General features: G+C 42.3%; 3 protein-coding genes across 3 annotated transcripts in view; all 3 read right to left on the bottom strand.

Moving 5' to 3' along the window:
- LOC135098831 (uncharacterized) overlaps positions 1 to 4621 on the bottom strand; it is a 35722-nt gene extending 31101 nt beyond the window's left edge. Inside the window, exon 1 of the mRNA XM_064001232.1 lies at positions 4513 to 4621. Within this exon, the coding sequence (XP_063857302.1) occupies positions 4513 to 4538 (26 nt within the window). The 5' untranslated portion in view covers positions 4539 to 4621. The remainder of the gene's footprint in view (positions 1 to 4512) is intronic.
- Positions 4622 to 8447: 3826 nt separating this feature from the next.
- Positions 8448 to 11306, bottom strand: LOC135098833 (uncharacterized). Its single transcript, XM_064001233.1, has 2 exons — positions 10004 to 11306; positions 8448 to 9739 (listed from the first exon to the last, which is right to left on the bottom strand). The coding sequence occupies exons 1-2, from the start codon at positions 11027 to 11029 to the stop codon at positions 8735 to 8737; spliced, it is 2031 nt and encodes a 676-aa protein (XP_063857303.1). The 5' UTR covers positions 11030 to 11306; the 3' UTR covers positions 8448 to 8734.
- Positions 11307 to 17899: 6593 nt separating this feature from the next.
- Positions 17900 to 19638, bottom strand: LOC135098835 (piggyBac transposable element-derived protein 4-like). The gene is made up of 2 exons (XM_064001236.1): positions 19423 to 19638; positions 17900 to 18769 (listed from the first exon to the last, which is right to left on the bottom strand). The coding sequence occupies exons 1-2, from the start codon at positions 19636 to 19638 to the stop codon at positions 17900 to 17902; spliced, it is 1086 nt and encodes a 361-aa protein (XP_063857306.1).
- Positions 19639 to 19667: the final 29 nt, after the last annotated feature.

Genomic DNA, 19667 nt, shown 5'->3' with positions numbered 1-19667 from the left:
CCTTTTCTGGGACTGGCATTTCAGTGGGCTCTTTTTATTGGATTTTTGTTGCCCTTGGCCAGTGTCCCTCCTACCAAAAAAAAAAAGAAAAAAAGAGGGTGCAGATATCATCATGGCATCCTGGAAACCAGGTACAGAAAAACAGTACCAACCACATCTTAAGAGATGGTCACAATTTTGTTGTCGAGGGCACATCGATCCCCTTAATCCCACTGTGCCAATCATTATAAACTTCTTGACCTTTACTTTCCACAGGGGTGTGGGTTATAATTCTATCAACACAGCGAGAGGTGCACTGTCATCATTGGGCATTGTGGTAAAAGGATTCCCCGGTAGGTAGCCATCCCTTTATGAACAGATTCTTAAAGGGGGTGTTCAACCTACAGCCTCCCAAGCCTCGGTACACCAAGATGTGGGGTGTCCAACCAGTATTTCACACACTTCTATATACCCCTTGACTACACTTTCTTTAAAGGAACTCGCACTCAAGCTAGTTATGCTGATGGCACTGACTCAGACAGCCAGAATACAAACACTTCACCTGCCTGTGCTTAACGGAATTCACATTGAAGAATCTATCTCCATCCAGTTAGGGGACAACATTAAACAATGCAGACCTAACTTTAATATTCAAAGTGTTATTTTTAAGGCTTATGCAAAAGATGCTAGCCTCTGTGTGCGTGAGGCCCTGTGCACATACATTACCCAAACAGAGTTGCTCAGGCCCAACATCCCAGAGGCAGTGAATAAGTTAATCATCAGTTTTGTTAAACCTCACAAGCCTGTCTCTAAGGATACTATAGCGAGATGGATTAAAGTTATGTTGTGCAGGACTGGGACTGACACCTCTATTTTCACAGCAGGCAGCATTAGATTGGCAGCGGCTTCAAAGGCAAAGGATTTGGTGGGCAAAGGATTTACCTATCAAATGTATCATGGCAAAAGCTGGGTGGACTCAACAGGCCACAGTTGCAAAATTTTATGATAAACAAATTGTTAAGGGATCAGACCCTTTTCAGGAGACTGTCTTTCACCTTGACTGTTGATGTCTCTTACTTGGGTGACTGGTGTTTTATATACAAATTGTTCATGTTCCTCTATTTGTGATGTGGTTTGGGCCTTATTAGGTGTATTTAATAAGTTACTTGTAGGGTATAATTACTGGTTTTCTACATTTATACAAATCTCCCATGTTCCTTGGGCACAGTACAACTCATGTAACTGCCATTAATGAATGCTTTCTTTGCTCATTCATGTTTCTTTTCAACAATGCATGTGTTCTAGTGACAGGGGTCCAAATCAAGTAATTACATTCAGATACGACACTTATGTGGCTTCAAAACCTCATGGGAATGCTCAATCACAGCACAGGAGATTTGATGATGTAAAATTTAAAAAGCATACGAGACTTACCGTAGGTCATTTGAAGCATGCTTGTAATTTTACAAGGCAAATCACCTGTGCTGGGGGGAGCTTTCACATGCCCTCCTCTTCCCCCCTTTTCTTTCTTTTTTTGGCATTTTGTTATGGTCATTACAGGCCTAAATTTTGTGTCATGTGGGGTGATCATGGTCTTTAAAGTCTGGTGCTGTGGCGCAGTGCAGTTAATCTCATGTGAAAGCTCCCACCAGCAGAGGTGATTTGCCTCATAAAATTGCATACTTCAACTGACCTACAGTAAGTATCTTATACTTTTTAAATTTTACTCAATATTTTCCACTTCATTGCTTGTTTCTTCTATTCCCTTTATATTCTCCAAGCTGTGTTCAGATAGAGCCTTCACCTCATTCTTTAAGATCAGCTGATTCCCTGTAATGCCAACAAGCTGTGTGTTGTTATTTTTACTCCTCTTTTACATGAGCAATGCTATGAGCATGACTTATCCTCACTCACAACCTTTAATGCTCATACACTTTACTGAGCTGACTCCTGATTCCCAGACACTGCAGCTTAGTTATCATTACAGTGTCACAAACAAAATCAAAACTAAAACTATAATGGTGAACTTATATTATTTGACTATTCAAAGGCTTTTGAATAGTCAAATAATATAAATTCACCATTATAGTTTTAGTCCACCTATTTGGTGATGATCTTGTAAGTTAATATTAGCTGGTTCTTTGTTGATCTACCTGATCTAAACTTAAATTGGTCCTTAATAAAAAATCATGAGATTTAATATATTCATAGATAAATTGAGTGATTATATGTTCCATTGATTTGACACAAACTTAAGTTAGGGACACAGCTCTATAATTCAGGATGTCATAACAGGAGCCTTTCTTGAAAACTGGTATAACCTGGAATATTTTCCAAATCTAAGGTAAAGTGCCAATATTGTAGAAAAAATGGGAGTTTCATAAAAGTGAATACACCAATACAGAAATACAAGATATGAGGAGAATCGGGTAAATGCTGTCTGCAGACAGAGAGCAAACTAGACAGTTGTCTAGTTTGCTAAATGCAAGCCTAACACTGTCAGTGGTAATGACAAGGTCTGAAATAGTACCATGAGATTCTTGATGTGGATCTTAGGACTCAGGAGTGCCTGATGTGTACAGAGATACAAAAGGAGGTTGCAAATAATTCTGTCAGAGCATTGGCATCATGGATGGAGACCTTAAGGGACCAATACTAGGTTTGCCTTTTTTTCCTCCAAATCTAATAAAACACTTTGGTATTGGAAAGAAGATAATTGTGAGAGATGCCTCATAGTTTGGTTGGTTATTAAAACAAAAAATTCTTCACAGGTGGTTAACATCTAGTCATTATTTTAGTGCCACCTCAGCTTTATTAGAATTTCTGGGAAGGTTGTACATATGGTGTTATAACTGTTATCGAGGAAACACACAAATAAGAGGAAAAATTATATCCCCAATTTTTTCTGCAGAGGAAAAAGGATGGAGGTTTTAGGATGATGCTTAATTACAAATATTTCAAAATAGAATAATAATTGTTAATAAGCCAAATTGCCTGTTTGAAATTTTCTATTTTGAAATATTTGTAATTAAGCATCATCCTAAAACCTCCATCCTTTTTCCATTTCTGGTGCTTAATGGAACAATTTGGTAGTCAAAGGGGCAGCATCATGCAAGGTCTTCCAACAATCAATAAGATCAGCCCACAATATCCTACCATGCACATAAAAGAGATCCAGTGCTTTAAGCCTTTCCCCATAGGAAAGATCCTCCAAGCCCTCTACATTTCTTGTCCACCTTTGTTGGATCAAATCCAGCAGCTTATTGTCCCTAAATGTAGCCAGTGTTCCACGCTACTCAACTGTACTCATATGTGCAATGCATAAAGATATAATATCCTGAGAGCTGCAAACTAATGAGTTGAGTAAATCAGAAGCAACACTTTCTGATATATCAGTCACCGTGTATTTCCACTATGGTCATAAAACTTCAGCTTAGTATCAACCTAAATTCATAAGTCTTTGGTCAAATTAGTAAATGGTATAGGATTGTTGCCAATATAAAAATTATTGTGTGGTTCATGCAGAGCTAGACCTCTATCAAATTTTAGTGTAATACATATATCTGGGAGAAGGAAAAGACCCCATAACTTTACAACCACATTCAAATCATCAGTATCCTGCTGGAGAGAGAGAGAGAGAGAGAGAGAGAGAGAAAATGAACAGTAATAAGGAGTTTTCAGATCCTGTGCAAAAATTTTGCATTAACAATGTAAAGATGTAGCTAAATGGTTTATATCTATTTGAAAAAGAGCAGGCCTCCAGGCTGAACCTTGAAGGACACCACTAAATACCATGGGCGGTTGAGGGCAACGAAGCTCCCCAGTTGGGTTAGTGTCCCTAAAGGGGGGAGGGAGTCCAGGGGCAGTTATGTTACGTTTGCACTAGTTTTTCAGGAAATGTTCAATAGTGGAAGTTATACTTATTACATTTTAAAAAATCTGAAAGCCTATATTTCATTTATTCTCTTCTCTACCACCCAAAACCCCCCAATGCTCACAGGACAGCTTGTTTGAGGGGTTTGTTGACACCACATTTCAGTATGTTCAATACATAAAGATGCATGCCATGAGCGTTAACACCCCCTCAGCATCACATCAAAATATTTAAAAACCCCTTATTGCAATATATCAGGTGTTTTATTGTTTATGGAAGTCTTACTAATACAATGTCTAACTTTTAAAGATATATGTTTAATATCCAGGACAAGCATGGGTAGCAAGCCTACAACACCGGAAGGCAAGAGCTCAGGGATGGTGTTACAATGATCAGATCCTTGAAACACGCCTGTATTTCTCCTCCTTCCTCATTGTAACTGTTATCTTACTTATAACTGGTGAGCAATGCTCCTCAGGTGTTGAAGGTGTCAACTTTCATGACCGGCTGCAGGTTCACATGGGTTAAAATAAAACATACACCATATTAAGATTCACCACTGTTCTGTCTTTTGACTGTTTTATCTGAAATTCCAAAGCACCAAGAGGACCATTAACTTACTCTAACACACCCATATATCTATGAACACTGCCACTTACCTTGATCTTGTAATAATTGTACTCATCTTGCACTCACAAGTCTTAAGGTGAAGTCTGGCCAGCGCAGGATGGTCTTGCTTTGCCGGTGTCGTGTGAAATCTCTCCTGGTTTCAAATTCTCCCGCCAGGTGACGCCACTCGTCGTAAACCGTGACTTATTGTCAATATCCATATTCTTATTTGTTTGATGCTTGTTTAGAGTAATAAATTTATCAAGTCAAATAAAATCAAAAGGCCTTAAAAATCGTTAAATATATTGACAAAATCAACAAATTGGCAACTCTGTCGCAAGGCAGGCCAACAGGGCGCATGTTGCATCCAGCCAACCAGTCTCGAACGTGTGAGGCTCTGGAAAAAGGAAAAAAAAAAAAAATTCAACACGCGTGGCTTGCCATATTTCAGCCGAATTTCATTCATACCTTAAAATTACCTTAATTACCTTGCACTTTTCGTCATATTACCTGAAAATTACCTTGAAAATTCTCGGACCTTAAGAATTACCTTCAAGAACCCTCAATTACCTGAGGTGAGGTAATTACTCTGAAAGTGAGAGAGCCGCCCACAAATGATTTTCTCAACTGATTACAGTTGAGGAAACTACTAGACTGCCAAAGTGAAACATGTTAATATGATTTATTTATTATTTAAATGATAGCTATTTATTTCCTTTCAACAATTGCTAGTGACAACGCACTTTTATTGCAATCCAAAATAAAAGAACATTAGAAGTTTGTTTGAAACCCGACGACCATGCCTGTGCTCTTAGATTATAGAGGCTGATAATAATGAAGTATTTTTTTTTTTTATAATGTTGAATGATGATGATGATGACACACTTGAAACATTTCATTATAGCTATAAGTATTGCACATGACATTTGTAATGCTCAGCTGCGCACGAATTATCTATACCAGGGGTTCTTAACCGGGGGTATCGAAACCCCTTGGAAGTATGGGAACCAAAGGCCGGGGGTCTGGGACTCGATTTCTGGGTACTGGTAGTTTCCCCCTCTGCCAGTGCGATGCGCGCGCTACCCTACATGACGGCGGTTGACTCTTTCCAGTGTTTTAAATTTAAATAAAGTTTAAATAATAAAACGGAACTATAACTTTATTAATTTTGCTTTCAGTAAAAAAATAATAAAATTATCAATGGTTATGTTTTTTTCCTAGTAATCCGTATCCAAAGTACAGTAAATTCAAGTGATTGAAATACTCATATCTGGAAGACATACTGGCAAATAATAGGATTGGTGATAATTATTTGAACAGTCAAGTGAAGGGGGTATGGGACCATATTCGACAATCCATTGGGGGTATGTTTAGTGCCTACGAAAAAAAAAAATATATATATATAAAATAAAAGTCACCTTCAGCTAGTGCCCACGAGTGATGTTCCCTTGTGGCAGACGATAATCACAAATCCTATCACTGGATTAAAAGAAATACAAATATTGACACTTTTATAGATTTTTAATTGATAATGGAATAATCCGAATAATAATAAAAAAAAAAAGGAATCCAGAAATACAAAAGAATGGTAGCGTACTCTTCAGTTACATAAAACTGCGATGGAGATATCTTCGCGACTACTGAATTGCGGGGGAGACCAGAGAATAAACAAATAAATAAAAAATATACCTAAAAGGTATGTATAGACCTGAGGACAGTCTCACACGGTGATCTCGAACCAGGTGGTTGCACTAGTCACGTGGAGAGAACCAACAAAAGGAACAAAAAAATGTGAATATCTATCCACTCAGAACAATAGTTTATCAACAGGAATATCTGAGGAGAATCCGAGAGAGACTGAGGAGAATCCGAGAGAGACTGGCTTTGCTTGTGAGGAAATAGGCGGGAAACTAAGGATAAAGGTTTCCAGTGGGGAAATTTATTAAGAGTTATAATTTTGTGTTAGTGGGGGGGGCGACTAGGTTGTGAGTTCAGGGATGAAAAATATAAATAATTAAGTTACTGTTTACTTTATAGTTGTTACTTTAAGAAGTTTAATTCAATGGACTTTTGAAATCAATTGGGGAATTAGTCAAGGTCTGGTATCTCTTCCCGGCTTGCGTAGCAACAGGGGTAAGAGGACGGCGAAGCAAAGAAGACTTATCAGATTCGTCAACCTCATTGGCGCGGCGTAATTATCTGGAATTTGTTTGAGCTGGCTTAAGACCTTACCATTATAGAATTAATTTTATCGTATTAAGGGCTCCCCATTCTCTGGAATTAGGTGAAAAATTCGCCTCTATAACCTGGCCAAGCAGGAGAAATTACATTTATTCACGGGGTAAATTTATCATAGAAGTGGTCAACACAGTGACGCTGAGAGGGAGAAAAAGTAAGGACAAAAGGAAACTGAGGAGAGGAGGGGAAGGGGGGGGGTTAGTCACATGATACTGAGACTGTCTGGTCATCCCCGCACATTACATGGGCCTTAGCCTAGAAAAAAAAAAAATAGAAATATACATAATTAATTTCCAGCACTACACGAACCTTTCATCCGTTCTAGAATTTTTCACCTCTCTCTTTTCTCCTTACCAAAATAAAAATAACACCTTCACATCCGAGTAATTAGAACCTCCCCTCACCACCACACAACCAAGCCAGGCTGACGAACTGCACGTGATCTCTGTCGGGAAATAACTCTGACATTCCCTCCCATACAATGGCTTGTGGGCCATATCACCACAATGTCCCTTGGAGACATAACTCGGCTCTTTCTCTCATCTCAAGGAAGAAAAAAAATTCCACCCCAACCAGCCTCTTGACCTCCTATGGTGTGAGGACTTAATCTTAAGTCACTCTGTCACTCTCTGAAACGAGATTCGGCCACCCCAGTACTCGGTTCCTTCCACTTGAACAGTCATTTACTCATCCACACATTCACTCACACCACGAGATACTACGGATGATTACGCGAAGCGCTCGCCACGTCCTGAAGTAAACCACCACAGTATGGCCCGAACCGGTTGTCGAGTGCAGTAGTAGTCTGCGAATTAAAGTGGTTCCTTATTCCTTCTCAAATTCTTACATCACCTCTCACATAGTACCCATACCCGTCATACCTCGATTCATTACAACCAGTCCAGCCAGACCATGCAAAAGTAAGGGGGGGGGACTCTATTTACCCCAAGCACTCTGCTCTTTTCTATACCGTTCTTCCAGCGACATTAACATTCCTCAATATAGCGTCTGGGACGGTTACGCACTCTAGGCGGTAACACTTCAGTTTCTATATCAGATTGGAACACTGTGTCTTGAGCCGCAACTACGTACTCTTCCTCACTGTGAAACTGTTTGATCTTTTCTGCCGCTCTTTGCACCATCTTTCCCGAGAAAGGGTCTTTCACCACATAACCACCGCCTCCTCTTAAAACTTCCACCACCTTATATGGGCCGTCCCAACGAACACACAGTTTCTTACACACTCCTGACTCTGTAGTTTCTCGCTTCACCCACACCAACGCCCCAATGTCTACCTTCTGCTCCTTGCGTTTCCTGTTGGCCGCATTACGGTATTTCCGAGTCATTTTCTCGTGTGTTTCCCGGATCAGCTGGCGGACCACATCCACGTCTTGCTCGTCACCATCAACTGCGGGTAGCCTGTGTTACGTGTGAGCATACACTGAACTCTAGGGGATGGACCATGAAGGGGTGTTGCTCACACTAACAATGGAAGGGTTAAAAGAAAAGAGAAAAGGAGACATTTTAACTGCTATTTAATATCTTAAAGTTAACCCTTAAATTAAGTAACAATACAAAATTGAAGATTATTTAAGTAAGTAAAAGTAAGTAACAAGGAGTGGCAATCTGAACTGGACTGAATAAATTAAAAGACTGGTTCAGTTAATAACTTAAGCCAAGTTAGTAAATGCATATAGATACAAATTACAAAAATAAACACCTTTAAATATACATAATAGAAAATAAATATAAATGTGTTTGTGTGTGTGTGTGTGTGTTTATGTGTGTGTGTGTGGGTGTGTAACACTGGTGTAACTCTTACCACCGCTCTCGAGTGTATATGAGGCTCCCAGCGTATGCCAAGGCGACCTCAGAGCTGTAGCGACCCTAGGAGGAGACTGAAGCTCGATGGAACTCCACCCCTCGTTATCGGCTTGGTAGCCTGCTAGAGGTCACGTATCCAGTATGCCTCAAGTTATACACGTGGCAGCGCCACGAGTTGAGAGGCAGGCACCTGGTTCCGTGGTAGAGTAGTCACGTGTGTGACATTCCCCCCTTCTTAGGATGACGCAGAAGGAATGACTCTGCGTCATTAGAGAAGTGAGGTGGTTCCTGTCCCGTGAAGGTTGATTCCACCAGAACGTGTGTAGTCTGGGGCCCGGTAGATGGTTCTTCTGGCAGTGCTCGGCCCTCAGCTGCCTCCATCGACCGGTTCACAAGGCACGACTGCATCCCTGGCAACAGGATCCTAGGGTCCTCAGGGTCGCGACAGGTAGTGATGCGAGGCGTAGTGGGAAGGCGAGACAAAGTGTCAGCAAGGCAGTTGTCCAGTCCCTTAATATGGTGCATTTCAATGTGGTAAGGCTGGAGCTGTAGAGACCACCGTAGCAGACGTTGGTTAGTGAAGCGGTTCCTGTTGAGAAAAGTCAAAGGGTTGTGGTCAGTGTAGATTTGGAGTGGCTGGGTGTTGGACTGAAGATAGTACTCAAACTTCTTGATAGCAGAGATAATGGCTAAAAGTTCTTTCTCGATGGTGCTGTAATTCTTCTGATGGATGTTGAACTTCTCGGAGTGGTAGGCGACTGGGTGAAAGATTCCGTCAGATTCTTGCAGGAGGGCGGCACCCGAAGCGTGATCACTGGCGTCAGTATGTATGGTGAAGGGTTTACTGAAGTCGGCCGCACGCAAAACCGGTTCCCGAGCAAGCAAGTTCTTAAGTTGATTGAAGGCACGTTGGCAGGCAGGGGTCCATTCGTACGCCACATTCCCACTAGTTAGTCTAGTAAGTGGCCCAGCTGCGTCTGCGAAGTTTGGACAGAAACGCTGGTAGAACCCCGCCATGCCCAGGAAGTGGCGGAGCTCGCGTCGAGTAGTGGGAGTTGGGTACTTCAGTACTGCGTCGACGTTAGCGGTCTTGGGCCGGACGGAGCCTTGTCCAATCTGATGTCCTAGGTAGGAGACGGTGGCAGCTCCGAACGTAGACTTCACCAGCTTCACGGTGAGGTTCGCTTCCTGCAGACGGCTGAGCACATTCTGGATCTGGTACAGGTGGTCATCCCAGTCATGTGAAAAAATAAGAATATCATCTAAGTAAACCAGCACTCCTTTTAATCCCTGCATTACCTTGTTCATTGCCCTCTGGAAAGTAGCGGGGCAATTCCTCATGCCAAATGGGGCTACTACATACTGGAAAAGTCCAAAAGGGGTGATGAAGGCAGAGACTATCTGAGCTCTTTCAGTAAGGGCTATTTGATAATACCCTTTTAATAGGTCCAGCTTAGTAACAAATTTGGCTTGACCTACTTCATCTATCAGGTCGTCTACCCGAGGCAGAGGATAGGCGTCAGGAATGGTGACGGCGTTGACCCGTCGGTAATCCGTGCAGAATCGCAGTTGTCCGTCCTCCTTGGGTACTAGGAGGCAGGGTGATGCCCATGGGGAGCTGCTGGGTATAGCCAAGCCCTGCTCTAATAAGTACTGGACCTCCTTCTGCATCTGTTCTCGTTTCCGGGGGTTGACTCTGTAGGGAGACTGCTTGATAGGGAAGGTCCCTGGAAGCACCTTCACATCATGGCGGAGGACATTACAGATTTTAGGATGGTCACCGAACACGTCATACTGAGAGATCAATCTTGAGATATCCAGTGCTCGAGAGGATGAAAGATGACGGAGCTGATCATCTAAGTGTTGGATAATGTAGGTGTTGTTTTGCGTGTCCTTGGGATGTATGGTGTTTGTGTCAATCTCAGTGGTAATACATTTATCATACATCAATGAACACACAGAGGCAGGTTTTAACTCTGAGTCAGCCTCCTGGGGTTCAATGATACCACAGGAAGCTACTCTAGGGGTTGGTTGGGCGCCAGTCACAGGGGTTATACATTTATACATTTTTAGGAGATTAACGTGTATTAACTGTGTTGCCTTTCGGCGGTCTGGAGTGTTTATGATGTAGTTGTTATCTCCTAGCTTTTCCACTACCTCATAGGGTCCATGATACTTTACTTGTAATGGGTGTTTAGGTGTGGGTATGAATGCAAGGACTTGATCACCTCTATCAAATACTCTAACTCTGGCCTTCTGATCAAAGTGTTTCTTCATGGTATTTTGAGATTTGTGTAAGTTGTTATCAGCAAAGGTGCGAACTTTAGTGAGTGTGGCTTTAAGGTTGTTCAAGTATTTAGTTACAGAGACAAGTTTGTGGGTAGTGGAATCTAACAATTTGTCTTTAATATTCCTTAATGGTCCCCGCACTTTCCTAACGAACAGGAGCTCGAATGGGGAAACTCCTGTACTCTCGTTAGGTGCTTCCCTGATGGCAAAAAGCATGTAGGGGAGTGCGTCATCCCATTCGCTCTCCTGCTCGTGACAGAATTTGCGTAGAAGTCCTTTCAGTGTCTGATGAAATCTTTCTAGAGCGCCCTGTGACTGCGGGTGATAGGCAGAAGACAAGGTTTGTGCGATACCAAGCTCTTTTGACACCTCTGTGAAGAGAACGCTAGTGAAATTAGTTCCTCGGTCACTCTGAATGGTTTGAGGAATCCCGAAGGTAGTAAAGAAGTGGTTTAGCTTGGACACAATAGTGTTGGTGTTGATTTTATGTATCGGAAAGGCTTCGGGATACCTAGTTGTTGGGTCAAGAATTGTTAGGATATATTCATTACCTTTCTTGGTTTTTGGAAGAGGCCCCACAATGTCAATTATTATTTTATGAAATGGTTCTGAGGGAACAGCAATAGGTTGGAGAGGATAGGGTGGGATAGTTACGTTAGGTTTACCCGCTATCTGGCAGAGATGACAAGTACTGACGTAATTCTTCACATCCTCCCTTAATCCTGGCCAGTAAAAGTCAGCGAGGATCTTCTCACATGTCTTCTTGATGCCCAAGTGACCAGCAAAACTTTCATGAGCGATCTCTAGTATGGAATGTCTGAGTATGGTAGGCACAACCACCTGGTGGGCTTCTGCCCAAGCAGCATCATCTGGGACCTTAGAGGGCCGGAACACTCTCATGAGAACTCCATCCTGTTTGTAAAAGGCAGGGTAATGAGTAATTTGATCTGGAGGGATAACCTTGTCATGAAATTGAGTCAAAGCAGTGTCTTCCTGTTGAGCCTCAATGAGAAGTTTTTCAGAAAATATTTGATTGAGTTCAAGTGGGGATGGGCTCTTCTTTGGAAGTGAGAAACACTGATCAGATTTCCTTGCTTGTGCACGAGTAGTGGCACAAACAGGGAATAAGCCTGGTTGTTGCTCTTCTAACTGTACAGTGGGGTTATCCATCAGCATTGTGTCACTAATTACCAAAGGGGGAGTCACCTTACTGCCAGCTAGGTCATTAGCGAGGAGTAGTTGAGCATTAGGGATGGGTAAGGCTGGTTCTTCACTAACTCCTATTATCACTTCACCTCTTACTAGTGGGCTATCAAGATGTACTTTAGCTAATGCAATGGGGAAGGGGTCATGGAAGTCTTTTAAATATACCTTTTCACCTGTGTAACACTGTTCAATACCAGGGACTGCTGACTTCAGCACTAGGGACTGAGCTGAACAGGTCTCTCTCTGACAATCTTAACTGGGTGATCCTTGTTATCAATGCTGATGGTGCCTACAGACCTGAAAGGCTCAAATAAGTCTTTAGGTACAGGGAAGGAGGGAAGAGCTTGTATGGAAGCAACTGGCTTGGCAGGATATGTTTGAGCTACCTTGCACTTGGGATTAGGACAGTTCTTTATGAGGTGCCCCGGCTGTTTACAAAAAGCACAAAATAGAGGTGGTCGAGTACTACTGCCGGTCATTTTACCAACCCCTGAGTTACCTGAGTTTATCTTACCACTAGGAGTCTCGGTCAGCTTGTCTGAGGTTGCCTTGCGATTCACCAAGGAGAAAAGGTCCGCTAACTGAGCGGCTTTGAGAAGATCTGTTTCTTCTTTGTTGGTGATGTGTAACATTACTGAGTAAGGGAGCTTACGCATGAACTCTTCTAAGGCTAAGAGATTTACTAATTCGTCATACGTGGTTATCGCGGCTGACTTAAGCCAACGCTTGAGAGCCCTCAGTTTCTCTGAGGCAAACTCTAGATAGGTTTGTTGCGGAGTTTTGAACATTTTTCGAAAAGACTGACGGTATCCTTCTGTGGTAATGGAGTACGCCGCTAGGATGCCCTGTTTGACACAGTCGTAATCCGTGTTGTTTTCGAGGCCGTTCAAAATAGTTAAAGCCTTTTGGCGGAGTTTAGGTTTAAGAAGCCAAGGCCAGTCTTCTCGGGGCAGTTCAAAATGTACTGCTGTGTCCTCGAACTGTCCAAAGAAAGTTTCGGGGTCTTTGTCAGAGAACTGAGGGAGTAGTGAGAGATATTTAGTTAACTTTTGTTTGAGGTCAGCTGTGGTGGTTGATCGAGATTTTAATTGTGTGAGTTGGGTCTCGTGGATTCTTTCTTTTTCTCTCTCCTCTCTTTCTTTTTCTCTCTCCTCTCTTTCTTTTTCCTCCTTTTCTTTTACATATGCAGATCTCTTTCCACTTTTTCTTTTTGAAAAGCTAGTTCTTCTCGCCTTAGTTCTCTCTCTTCTCTCTCTCTTTCTCTTGCTGCCTCTAGTTTCAGCTTTTCGAGTTCGAGCATTAAACTGGCGTCGTGCTGTGAAGCAGCACTAGTGGCTTCACCTCCAAGGTGAACTAGGATTTGAGTTCGGAGTTCTTCCTTCCGAATGTCAGACGGATATGAGAGATCAAACTGTCGGGCTATGTACTTTAAATCATTCTTTGTCACTTTGGCAGTTTGTAGCTCCGCCACAGAGGGATTACTGCAAAATGCGTCCAAGTTTAACTCATGCGACATGATTAATGAGCGTGAGGTCAATTGAACCAAATCAAGTGTGTCTGAGCCCTACACTGAAACCTGATCCAAGACCTAGGTTCGCCACCACGAGTCGGAAGGACCCGCGTGAACGACAGGTTCGAAACCACGAGTCGGAGGGAAATGAGTTGACCCGTGTGCATCGACAGAGACTCGTTTTTTAGTCTAGTTGAGTCAAGGTTAGCAACGCCTTAACTGTGCTTCTGAAGAGGCAACGAATCGAAGAAGTGTAGCGATAATCACTGCCCCAAAATGACTACCATAGAACTAACACTTAAGCACTTGTAATGGCTTGCCGTATTCGCTGCTTTCAAGCAAAGAGTGGAACGCAAGTTCCCAAGTTTTAAGGAGTCTCGGAGTTCGGGGTGAAGGTCACTACTAGGGGAATCGAACCGACACTAAAGCAACACTGAGGAAATCAATTGTTAGGTTTTTAACGCTTTTATGACTAGACGCCGGTACCTCGCGTACTTTTAAAGCAGAAAAACGGAAAAATTCACCAACAAAGAAATAAGCACAACTTCATATACACTCGAGAGCAGGAAAGGAACTAGTGTAGTTATATGTATGTGTAAACATGTGTAATATCCCGGACAGGCCCCCAATTGTTACGTGTGAGCATACACTGAACTCTAGGGGATGGACCATGAAGGGGTGTTGCTCACACTAACAATGGAAGGGTTAAAAGAAAAGAGAAAAGGAGACATTTTAACTGCTATTTAATATCTTAAAGTTAACCCTTAAATTAAGTAACAATACAAAATTGAAGATTATTTAAGTAAGTAAAAGTAAGTAACAAGGAGTGGCAATCTGAACTGGACTGAATAACTTAAAAGACTGGTTCAGTTAATAACTTAAGCCAAGTTAGTAAATGCATATAGATACAAATTACAAAAATAAACACCTTTACATATACATAATAGAAAATAAATATAAATGTGTTTGTGTGTGTGTGTGTGTGTTTATGTGTGTGTGTGTGGGTGTGTAACACTGGTGTAACTCTTACCACCGCTCTCGAGTGTATATGAGGCTCCCAGCGTATGCCAAGGCGACCTCAGAGCTGTAGCGACCCTAGGAGGAGACTGAAGCTCGATGGAACTCCACCCCTCGTTATCGGCTTGGTAGCCTGCTAGAGGTCACGTATCCAGTATGCCTCAAGCTATACACGTGGCAGCGCCACGAGTTGAGAGGCAGGCACCTGGTTCCGTGGTAGAGTAGTCACGTGTGTGACCCCTGGCACCCACCACTCGGGGCGCATGCCGGGAGAAAAACGCGAAGAAAGGTTGTTGGGCGATACTGGTATGGACGGCGGCATTCATAGTGGCCTGACACACAGGGAGTAGGCGAGGCCACCGTAGCGGGTAACCTCAGCACATGGAAGCCAAGATGGATTTGAGCATGCGATGGAGTCGTTCAGTGATGGCGTTCCCTTGCGGGTGTTAGGGAGTGGTGTAACAGAGGGTGATGAGGTGTTGCTGGCAGAATTGTTGGAAGATCTGGGAGGTGAACTCGCCCCCGTTGTCCAGGACGATGGAATGAGGAGTCCCGAAGTCGGTAATGTACTGCTGCAGCGCCTCTACAATTCCCTCTGATAGTTTGTTTTTGAGTGGATAGAACTTCACAAATCGGCTAAAGTGATCTACGATAGTCAACACATATCGGTAGCCACCACTGCCTGCAATCATATCCGTCAGGTCTATACCTATCCTATCTAAGGGCTTCTCTACTGAAGGTAATTCCTGATAAGGCTGCTGTAACCCTGGAGAGGTTTTAAATCTTTGACAGGTAAGGCAATTCTTTACGTACTGGGTTACGTCAAACTTGAGATTACACCAGTAAAACAATTCTTCGGCCTTTTTAATTGTCTTTTTCTGACCCAGGTGGCCAGAAAGCTCATGTGCATGTTCTAAAGCTTTAGGAATCAGAACCTGAGGAACTACCAATGAATAATGAATGCTGCCATCAATGTTTTCCTTAGCGTAGTACAGCAACTCATCAATTATGGTGAACTGGTGCAATATACTCTTATGATACTTTTTGGTAGGTATAGACCCTCCTTCCAGATACTCTATCATGTCTCTCCACTTAATTTCTTCCCTTTGTTGAATCTTGATTTGTTCTAAAGTTAGGCCTAAATAGTTTGGAGTAGGACATCGCTGAATGATCCTCACTGGGCGAGAGAGCTGATCGGCCACGTAGTTATACTTTCCCTTCACATATTGGATGTTGTATTGGTATTCTCTCATCTCTAGTATCCAGCGGTTCATCCTGGCAGATTTGGTCTTTCTCTTAAATATACTAGTAAGGGGCTGATGATCTGTGAATATAGTGAAGCTAGTTCCCCACAAATAATGATGGAAGTGTCTACAAGAGAGAAGTACTGCCAAGGCTTCTTTATCTGTAGCTGAGTACCTATTCTCAGTGGAGTTTAATTTTTTTGAAAAATAGCCCAAAGGTCTGACGGACCCATCCTCCTGAGTTTGACTTAAGACGCCTCCTACGTGGGTATTACTGGCATCAGTTATTAAAATGAACGGCTGGTTACTTTGCGCTCTCGCTAGTATAGGGGCCTGGGCAAGAGATCTTTTTAAGGTATCGAATGCCTCCTGACACTTGTCTGTCCAAAGGAAAGGTTGATCTTTTTTCGTTAGGTTGGTAAGTGGAGTGGCTATTTGAGCGAAATTACTGATGTGTTTCCTATAAAATCCTGCCATACCTAAAAATCATCTCACTTCCTTGACCTTAGTGGGCGGTTTCATTTCCAATACTGCCTCTACATTCTTTGGGTCGGGTTGAATACCTTCTTGTGAAATTTTATGACCAAGAAACGTAACTTCAGTCTTTGCCATTTCGCATTTAGATAAGTTAAGCTTGACTCCATTTTCTTTAACCCGTACAGTGTTGCTTTATAGGAGTGAAACAGGTCATGTGGGGTTGGATTTTGGCCAAATAATATTATTGTCTTATAAAATTGCAAAAAAATAGCTGATTTGAACGATATAAATGCGATATATGTGTGTTCCCTGTAAGCTGTCGTTTTCTGTGAGTCCTTTCACGCGTGGCACCAATACTCCAGTGGTGGTGCGTAAGACGAAACATGTAGAACAGTACTATGTAACTTCCGCTTCTTATTTATTATTTCTGACACACTGTGAATGCTTCTTCCATGACTATATATTGTTTAGTTTGAGTTTCTTGTAAAATATATCTGAGGATTGTTTGTCTAGCCTTTCTATAGTCATATCATAGTACCAAATTTATCACGCTCGTACAGACTATATTTTCTCTATGTGTATATAAGTAGCACAATATTATCCCTTCATTGCACAAGCATAACATGTTTTGTAACACCAACAACAAAAAAATTACACACAGCTGCTCAAATAACCCATTATACGAATTTTATGTTTTTTTATGTTGGTACTCCTGCATACCACAGCCCGCCCGCCCTCGCCCGCCAGCTGATCACATACCCAAAACATTTTCCCATTTACTACGTAGCTTCCGCGTCTTTGCATTTGCTGCCGACCAATTTGTGGTATTGCTCTGCTACTGTACAATTTACATAACATCCCAATTTTACAAGTATATCTAAGAGGTAATTGTGTATTACCTCTGGACTGTAGCATATCCCATGAAAATCTGTATGGCTGGGAAACTGATGACTCAGGTTCCGAGCCAGGAATGAATACAAAGGAGAAACAGACAGCAACAACCCTGTTGGGCCCAACGAGGCTGCCTGTATAGCTAACACTTCACTAACTACAACTACAGTTCTATACTTCTATCTATCTACTGTGGGCCAAAGTAAGTAAGATGAGGAATGAATGATATGAAAGCACATGTGCATAAAAGACAGCAGAAATAATGTGGCAATTGATGCTTACATAGGGAAAAGTGTATTGGCTAATGTACCTACAACTAACTGTTGACACGCAAATACGCATCTCATGGCCATAGGGAAAAAAAATCTTGTGCCTGTAAACTTTAGGTTTCCGTATTATAAACGACCATAGGGAAAAAATATTGTGCCTGTAAACTTTCAGGTTTCCATATTATAAACGGCCATAGGGAAAAAAAAACTTGTGCCTGTAAACTTTAAGGTTTCCGTATTATAAACGGCCATGGGGAAAAAAAATCCTGTACCTGTAAACTTTCAGGTTTCCGTATTATAAACTTCTGTCTTTCATTAGCAGCAAATGAAACATATTTTCCTATGCTCTATAGTATATACATTATTTACAATTATCTATACCACTCTAGTATATCTTGAGAGTGTGATATACCTCAAAACACGGGTCCAGACAAAGAGCCGTGTCGCAGGGCACACACATGAACCTCGTATCTTAGCGTTGCTTTGGCCGGAGTGTGGTGGTGCGGCAGACGTGGCAAGGCTTTTGGGCGTTTTTCTTGGCAGCTGTAGGTCGGATATACTTGGGAAAATGACGACCTGTGAGACGTGTAGGATCGTCACCATGAGATGCTCGTCGTCGTCCTGCTGTAGGAAGAGGCTCCGAATACTGCTCAAGAAGCTGTCTTATTACCTCCCTTGTGAAGTCATGGAGTGTCGGCTTCTCGCCAGTTTTGACCTGGTATAGAATATGGGCGTTGAGGACAGCACAGTCAATCAGATGAAAAAACATCTTTTTGTACCATTTCATTGTTTTCCTTGAACATTCCACAGATGACATCATGCTGTCACTTTTATCTACAAGGCGCATGTTTTGGTTGTAGACAATAACACATTCAGGTTTGTCAATGAAGGTTTTTGTGGAATGGTCAATGTTCTCACTCGTTTGCAACTTTGGTTCGTGGACACTGGTGAGGAGATGAACGTCTCTCTTGTCCTTCCATTTCACTGCAAGAATGTTGTTTGCCTGCTTGTGAACAACATCGCCTTTCTGCAGTCCGATGGGGAATTTGGCCATAAACTTGCGATTTGGCTTTACCGTACCACAGGCCCCAGTCATTCTCTCATGCAGATAGTGGAGCAGTGTAGGACTGGTGTACCAGTTGTCAACAAAAAGTATATGTCCTTGACCAAGGTAAGACTCAAGCATGGTACTGACAACGCTTCCTGATATGCCCAACTTCTTATTCTCTTTGATGTTTGTTCTTGCCCCAGTGTACAAAATCATGTCCAAAATGAAGGCAGTTTCACAGTCACAAAGAACAAATAGTTTTAGGCCAAATCGGTGGCGCTTGGATGGGATGTACTGGCGAAAGTGTATATTACCACGCCAGAGAACCAAACTTTCATCAATAACTAAATTTTGAAATGGTTTGAATGATGACTTGAAACTATTTTTCTCATTTTGTCATCATCAGTTGGCTGAGTGTTATCTTGGAAGTGTAAGGCCTGTAGCAAAGCAATGAACCTGTTTACTGACATGATTTTACTGAAAATAGGCTGGCGAAGAAGTGGATCTGTCGACCAGTATTCCTTATAATTTTCCCTTGGAGTGAGCCCCATCAGCATAACTAAAGCCAAAAATGAGTACATTTCTTTTACATCTGTGTCCTGCCATTGCAAGAAACGAGAGTGTGGATGGAGTATTTTACCTGCTATCATAAAGCCATGAAACTTGTTGCTTTCTTTGACTATATGAGCCATTATGTCTTCCGTGAAAAACAACCTAAAATATTCACTCTCTGTGCTGCCATCATGAACGAGTCCATGTGGTATACCACGACCATGAAGATCAAACTGAAAATCAGTGGGCAAAAAGTCATGCCCATCTCTCCATTCCCATTGTACATCAGCATCAGCATTTATTGTTTGGTGTTGAGCTTGGGATGTAGATGGTGTGTGCGCTTGACTAGCGAGGTCATGCAGTGGCTGAGAAGCTGATAGTGAGGAAGCACCTACTACAAGCCCGGACTCCCCACCATCCCTTTTCCGCTTCTTGCTGGAATGAGCAGGAGCAGATTCACTTTCATTTTCATCATCACTCCCCCTGTCTGATTGTATGTAATCAGAGTCATCTTTATCGTCCTCCTCAGAGAGATCACTGTCCCCCAACTCTGTGACATTATCGTCATAGAGAATATTCTCTATTTGCGCCGATGTCAAGCCCCGCGGCATGGTGCACAGGACAACACGTGCTAACAGCG

The sequence above is a fragment of the Scylla paramamosain genome, unplaced genomic scaffold (assembly GCF_035594125.1).
Source record: "Scylla paramamosain isolate STU-SP2022 unplaced genomic scaffold, ASM3559412v1 Contig86, whole genome shotgun sequence".
NCBI lineage: Eukaryota > Metazoa > Arthropoda > Malacostraca > Decapoda > Portunidae > Scylla > Scylla paramamosain.
The sequence above is the reverse complement of the archived record's forward strand: the minus strand, read 5'-3'. Positions and strand labels throughout refer to the sequence as shown.

Coding starts and splice junctions, on each gene's coding strand:
- LOC135098833 (XM_064001233.1), bottom strand. CDS start 11,029: ATGCTTTTTGCCATCAGGGAAGCACCTAACGAGAGTACAGGAGTTTCC. Junction 9,740..10,003: donor TAGACGACCTGATAGATGAA/GTAGGTCAAGCC, acceptor CACCTGTACCAG/ATCCAGAATGTGCTCAGCCG.
- LOC135098835 (XM_064001236.1), bottom strand. CDS start 19,638: ATGCCGCGGGGCTTGACATCGGCGCAAATAGAGAATATTCTCTATGAC. Junction 18,770..19,422: donor GTGGGGAGTCCGGGCTTGTA/GTAGGTGCTTCC, acceptor CACTTTCGCCAG/TACATCCCATCCAAGCGCCA.